We start from the raw sequence: 6,328 nt of genomic DNA, 5'->3' as shown, positions 1-6,328 counted from the left end.
CCGCTTGCTGTTTGTAAAAGTAAAAGTTGAAAAAGTTACAATTCACTCCCACTCATGGTGTTTGTTGTTGATTTTTTGCCTTGTAAATTTTTTGCTGCGTTCAAGGACTCTTGGGCGTATGAAGAACACTGAAAACCATGCGCTTATGCTATTGTCAAAGGGACGCGTACATTTGGTTAGCCTTTGCTGCTGGCCGTGGCCCTACACGCTTTCGCTTCGTTTACGGTTGTCTTTGTTTACTTTTTTTATAAATTTATCTAGAGAGTTTTTGTGCTGCTAACTGTATCATAATCTTGTCAATTAAAATATGTCCCCTTGTTTTATTGGCTTTGGAAGGTAGATATTAAGCTAATTGTTCGCTGCAGAGAAGCAGAGAATATCGCTAGAGTTCTACTGAAATAAAAATCTCCTCTTTCAATTAAGTTCACACGGTAGAGCTACTCTACGAGATATTCACTTTAGCTAGAGTCAAAATAGAGAAATCTCAGCTTTTCTCTATCACGCACTCTACGCGGTGTTTATGGTATACAAACAATTGTTTTCTATCCTCCAGAAAACAACTCGTCACTAGACAAGCCGCGCTAGTGTCCTGACGCCAAAAAAGACGCGAAGAAAATTTTAAGAAAAAAGTGGCTTACGAAAAACATCGGCGAAGAAAGACGCAAAACTTAGTTGACGGCAAAAAAAGACGTGTAAATTTTTACTTGGCCAAGAATTGTCACTTCAACATCATTCCCCAAAAACTCTTTGGGGAATTTACGAAAATAAGTTTACGCGTCCTTCAAATATTTTAACCCGTCTCTCGTCGGCGTCAACTATGCTAAGAGTCTTCCTTCGCTGAAGTTTTTTTTTCTGTGTCTTTTTTCGCGGTCCTCTAATGAGCTCGCGGCCTTATTCGTGTCTAGTGACGATATAGGTATTCAGCAAGTTGAGAAGGTGGCCTGGCGCTCTGGCATAAGAGTAGATTAGTTCAAGCAAAGACTGTTGCCAGAGTGACAGCTCACTTGTTCAGTATGGTGAATACCCCCTGTGTTTTAACCAAAGGGGCATAATTTATTTGGCTGCGTTTTAAATGTACCTAAAATGGTGTGCTTGTACCGAATAAATGATTTAACGTCGTAGTCATTTCAAAATTTAGCAAATTGTGATGAAATTCATTGTCATGACTTTACCATACGTTTGCGTAGAGCAAAAACTCTATTTAGCTGGTCAAATAGAGCGAAGAGTTTTCGTAAAGTTTTCGATCTAGTTGCAATGGACTGTGTAGGCGGCGGAAAAGTCTCGCTAAATAACTCTCACGTAGACTGTGTAGGTGAGTCTCTCGTAGAGCTCTATTGAGTGTTTACACGTCTCAAGCGATATTTTTGTCTAAGTCTCTCGTTTTTTCTCTACCGTGTACACTTAGCTTTACACGTACGACAATATTATGAAATGCGTGGCTAGACAAGGACAAGAGGGCAAAAACATGCCCGTTTGCAGGGTTGGGTGTAACATCAAACACATTTTGGACCGTGGAAGGGCAACTTTTTTTGGAAGAAACGAAATCACCATAAGTGCGCCATATTTGGACTATTTATGGTGATGTAAGTGTCTTTAAAAACCACTTGGTACTCACTAAAATAGTGTTTAAGGTCCTAATACCGATTGCTCTTGTGTCATTCGAATCGTTAAAGAAGTAATTACCGAGAGCCAAAGCTCCATTTTGCGTTAAGTCTGACCTTTCACCGATGTTAGGTTCCGAATTTAGTTTCCTATCCAGAATTATACCTAGGTATTTAGTTCCGTCTCTTCCTTTAGATCACACCAACAGCCGTAATGAAGCTCAAAGACAACAACGCCTCGAGCAGATGGTGCTCATGCTTTTGCTGGAATCTCAGTGTACTAGTCGAAGGCCCACTGTTGAGGAGGTCCTACTACACTTTTGACATCAGGAATAGAAGCAGACTCTATGAAGTCATTTCTAAATTAAGAATTCCTGCATTCAATTGCAAGTATACAGCTACATAAGTGGAGAAATCATCGTTGAAATGCGTCCAAATTGGTTAGGATCTCGCTACACTTAAAGCATTTTTCCGTTCAGCCAACCACTGATTTTGACACAAAGATGATGAGACTAGATCTACACAGCATGTTTTATGAAATGTATTGAAATTTCGACCATTCTAGAAGAACAACTGTTCTGTTAAGAGTTGTTAAAACCGAACCCTAAGTGCAGGTTGCAACATAATTATTAAGATCATCCAGATGCTCTTCTTCAGACGGTTAACTCAGCCAGCCTCTTTTGTGTGAATGAAGTCTCGATATTTTTCGATCTCTTAACTCTAGGACAAGGTCAATATATGTATGTGCCAATCCCAACTAAATCAGCAATTTCAGTATAAAGGATAACTTACCTTTCGTTGTTTAAAACACATATGTTTATATTTTAAGGTATTTTTATAGGTGGCAACTATATATAAAAATTTGCCTGAATAAAAGTTTCATATTTACATAATTTTTTTATACTCGTATTCTATCTACCTCAAAGAGGAAAAAATTACTTAAATTTTGGAAAAGTAGCAGCTCTTCTATAACACTCTTTGGCAATAATTTGTGAAAATACTAGAACTCTAGGATGTTTTGCACTTCATTTATTAATCAAATTCAAATTTATCTTTAAAAAAGGTGTCAACGTTGTTCAAATATGTATTCTAATATTCTAATATTTCATTAGACTTATCAAATAAATTTAAATTAATTTTTCAGATTGCAACACTTTCAAAACACTTTCTAAAAAAAGCCTTCTTTAACCTCTTTCGGTTTGATGACCATTTTGTAAGGCTCAATTTATCTTATTATTGAAATTAATTTTAATATTTAAAACTTTCGTAAATCTTATTCATTCTTATTTCATTTGTTTTATTAATTAAATAAGAAAATAATAAAATACCAGCTAACGAGCTTTCTAAAAACCTATTTTATTTTACACCAACTTTGTGTTATTTAACTTTTTTGTTTTTCTTTTTGCCGAATTCACGAAAACAACGCGTATCATTTACTAAGTTGATTTAATTAGATTTTTTAATGCGTGGCAACCATTTTCAAAATTATTTTTGAAATAAAGCTTTCTTTAACCTGTTTCGCATTTAATTAATTTAAGTTATTAATGAAATTGTAATAGTTGTTCTTTGATTATCTTGTGAAACTAATGAGAATACTTTTGAACCAAAAATAATGCAACCCATAATGTTTCTCAAAGTAAAAAAGAAAATACATATTTCCCCAAAAAATTAAAGCGTTTGCGGTTGCCTAAATATCACCATTAAAGAAATTTTAGCTTAAAAATTACAACGATTCTTTTTCTCAAATATTACCATCTATTTGCTTCGTTAAATACTTGTCACACCTTCCAACATTCTGCACATTGCTGGAGTAAAATCGCATTCAATCGATCGAAAAAATTCCATTTCGAGTGAGCGCACCACAAATGAACTCGTTGCATAATGCAATATTAACCAGAAATAAGCTGCAGACTATTCCCCTCGTTAGCGCCACGATTCACCGCTTAAATCGCAATTTTCTTATCTCTATTTATGCCCCAATACTTCACCTTGTTACTCGTCACCACTACATCACCACTTACCTATAACATACGAGTACCCGTCCAGTGTGAGTACACACTTCCTTGTCATGCCACCACCAACGCCAGTCCGGCTGTGTGCATTGCGTCCAAAAATTGCCTTATTGAAGCTGTGGCTACATGGGCTCGTATCTTCATAGTTGAGACTTTCACGTCGCCGCGTACTATCACTTCCAGCAAATTCGTCTATGCCGCTGCCACTGCCAAATTTAGCGCCCGCTGCACCATCGACAATGCTGTTGTTACCGCTGCCACTGTGGCTGCCACCACCAATGCCAATGCTTACCACACCGTCGCATGAATGCTTGCGCACGTCACGCGCATCCATCGTTCCAACGACACCGACACCGACACCAACACCTCCACCACCACTTCCGCTACTACACTCACCGATGCCGCGACTACCGACTGTACGCGAACGCGCCCGATTACGCGCCAAATTCGCTGCCAATTCCGCTTGCTGTGTGTCACTTAGCGCTTCCGTCAAATTTTTGTCTGCCGCGGCGGATGCAGTTGCTTGCAGATTTAGCGCTTTGGTGGCCTCGATGCCACTAAGCGTTTGTGGTTTATCGCGACGCGTTTGTGAATCGCGGTTTGTTGGCTGTCGCATGGATTCTTTCGGCGAATCGGCCATGTTTGCGGTCGCCGGGTGATATGAGTTCGCGCACACAGAACCAATTTTTGATGTTTTTTTTTTTTGAGTATTGATTGGACGTTTGAAATTTGGTTGAAAGTGAAATATGGCTCTTTTAAGGGTTTTAATGCATTTTAGTACAATTTTTTTTTTGTTTGTTTCTTGTTGCTGCTTTTTGCACTCCGTTTAATCCCTTTGTACCAATTTTTTTGTGTCGCTGCACTTTAACAGCTTGAGCTCAGTTTTGGATGGTTTGCTTAAGTAAATGCATTAATTTCGAATTTGGCGCGAGAATTTCTAAATGAAGCGTCTTTAGTCGAATTAGCGAGCGTTGTCTACACAAAATATTTAACGTTCATACACACTAGTACGTGGTTCAGTTGATTTTGTTGTCGAAAACGCGTTTACCAGCTGTCGAACACCTGAAGAATTATACTCTGCTTCATTTTTACGGATTGCATTTTTTTTTGGTTTAGCAGTTTTTTATGCTTTTTCTATATACATTTTTATTTTCTTAGAACTTAAAGTTGGTAGAAAAATGAAAATTAAAGGGGTAGTTATTGTTCAAAGAAACTGTTAAAATGAAATAAATACACATAAGTTGCGCTTCCACAGTGCAAGTTAACGCTAGTTTGACTGTTAACTTTCCATTTTCGTTAACTGAGTTAACCCACACTGTGTGAATGACCATAACTTATGCATTGACAAACAAAAATAAAATAAGTGCTTTATAAGAAACAAAAATTTACGTTTATTTTAAAAATTAAAAAAGAAAGGAAATATTTTTGGTTGTTGTTCCAAGAAAAGATTACGTACCATATTTTGGAATGCATTTTTGTTATTCCTTGTAAAATTTTGTTTGTAGATAAAAATTTTCAGCGTTGTGCCTTCTAAAGTGCTATTTTTAATTCGTATTTTTGAGTATGGTCGTTGCCTTAGGACGACAGCACAAAACCCCTAAATATTTTTTATGAAAATTTTGAGATTATAAGCAAATAGCGTAATTTATTTATTTATATGCATGAATCAGATCTATGGAAGTAATGTCTGAACTTGCTTCCATGCACCAAAAATTGATCGATGGTAGTTATTTCTCGACATAACTTCCACGCAAGTTCAATTATGGATATGCAAAATATTTATAAATCTAAATATAATTGAAGTGGTTTGTAAAATGTATTTTCAATATTGGTTGAGCAAGGCACAAGTGAAACTTTGGAATTTTGATGCAAAGTTTTCACAAAATGATACCGAAAATGTTTTTTTTAGAAACGTTGAAAAATATACAAACAAAATCCAAACAAAGAAATTATTTTTTTAACTACCTTTTCTATGGGCTAGTCTGATCTGGAAAATTCGAGTGCAAATAAAATTATTTTATTCCACTTTATTTGCACTCAACACTGCGAGAACAGAATAGCCTGCAAAAAGGACAAATACTTGTTTTTTGTTTACACTGAAACGCTTTACGATCTTAATCGTAGTGTTAACGGGATCTTCACGTTCAAGTTCAAGATTAAAGTCTTACTAAATGTCCAACTTTAACCGAACTGAAATAATTTAGAAGAATTTTGAATAAAGGCGGTGCATCCTTAATGAGTTGCAACGAAAAGCTTGTGAGAAAAAAGGTTGGAAATATGATACTCTTAGAGGAATATTAGCGACTTAAATGATTGCACAAATAATGAAGTGGACTTAAATTTTTTGAACAATTCTTGCTCTTTTTTCAACAGGAATTTCCTTCTGAAAGAATAAAATATTTGAAATAACGTAGGCGTACATCAGTCGAACGCTTCTACAACATTATAGTCTAATTCTGCATCGGTGACATATATATTTCCGTAAAAAACTCTGGCAAGAATTTGTTACTGATGAAGAATAGAGTCGTTAGAAGGCTCTCCTGTAGCTTCGTAACTCGTTGTTTGGCACCAAAAGCCGAAAAGATCAAAAACCTAATATGTACTCGTATACAAATAATTTGGTTAATTTTCTTAAGATGAACTCCAACCCCATTTAAAAATATTCCGGCTGCTAGATTTTATTTACAAAATGAGAGCAGCTACCAATGATGCCAA

General features: G+C 36.2%; 1 protein-coding gene across 2 annotated transcripts in view; it reads right to left on the bottom strand.

Moving 5' to 3' along the window:
• Window positions 1–4,756, bottom strand: part of LOC108358093 (calcium/calmodulin-dependent 3',5'-cyclic nucleotide phosphodiesterase 1C-like) — a 197,374-nt gene extending 192,618 nt beyond the window's left edge. For both annotated transcript variants that reach the window (XM_017609237.1, XM_017609238.1), the window contains exon 1: window positions 3,623–4,756. In XM_017609237.1, coding sequence (XP_017464726.1) covers window positions 3,623–4,253 — 631 coding nt within the window. In that variant the 5' untranslated portion in view covers window positions 4,254–4,756. The remainder of the gene's footprint in view (window positions 1–3,622) is intronic.
• Window positions 4,757–6,328: the final 1,572 nt, after the last annotated feature.

This window comes from Rhagoletis zephyria, unplaced genomic scaffold (assembly GCF_001687245.7).
Source record: "Rhagoletis zephyria isolate East Lansing unplaced genomic scaffold, Rhagoletis_zephyria_1.1 Rzeph_scaffold_00206, whole genome shotgun sequence".
In the NCBI taxonomy this organism is placed as follows: domain Eukaryota; kingdom Metazoa; phylum Arthropoda; class Insecta; order Diptera; family Tephritidae; genus Rhagoletis; species Rhagoletis zephyria.
This window is presented reverse-complemented; position numbering and strand designations above follow the sequence as displayed.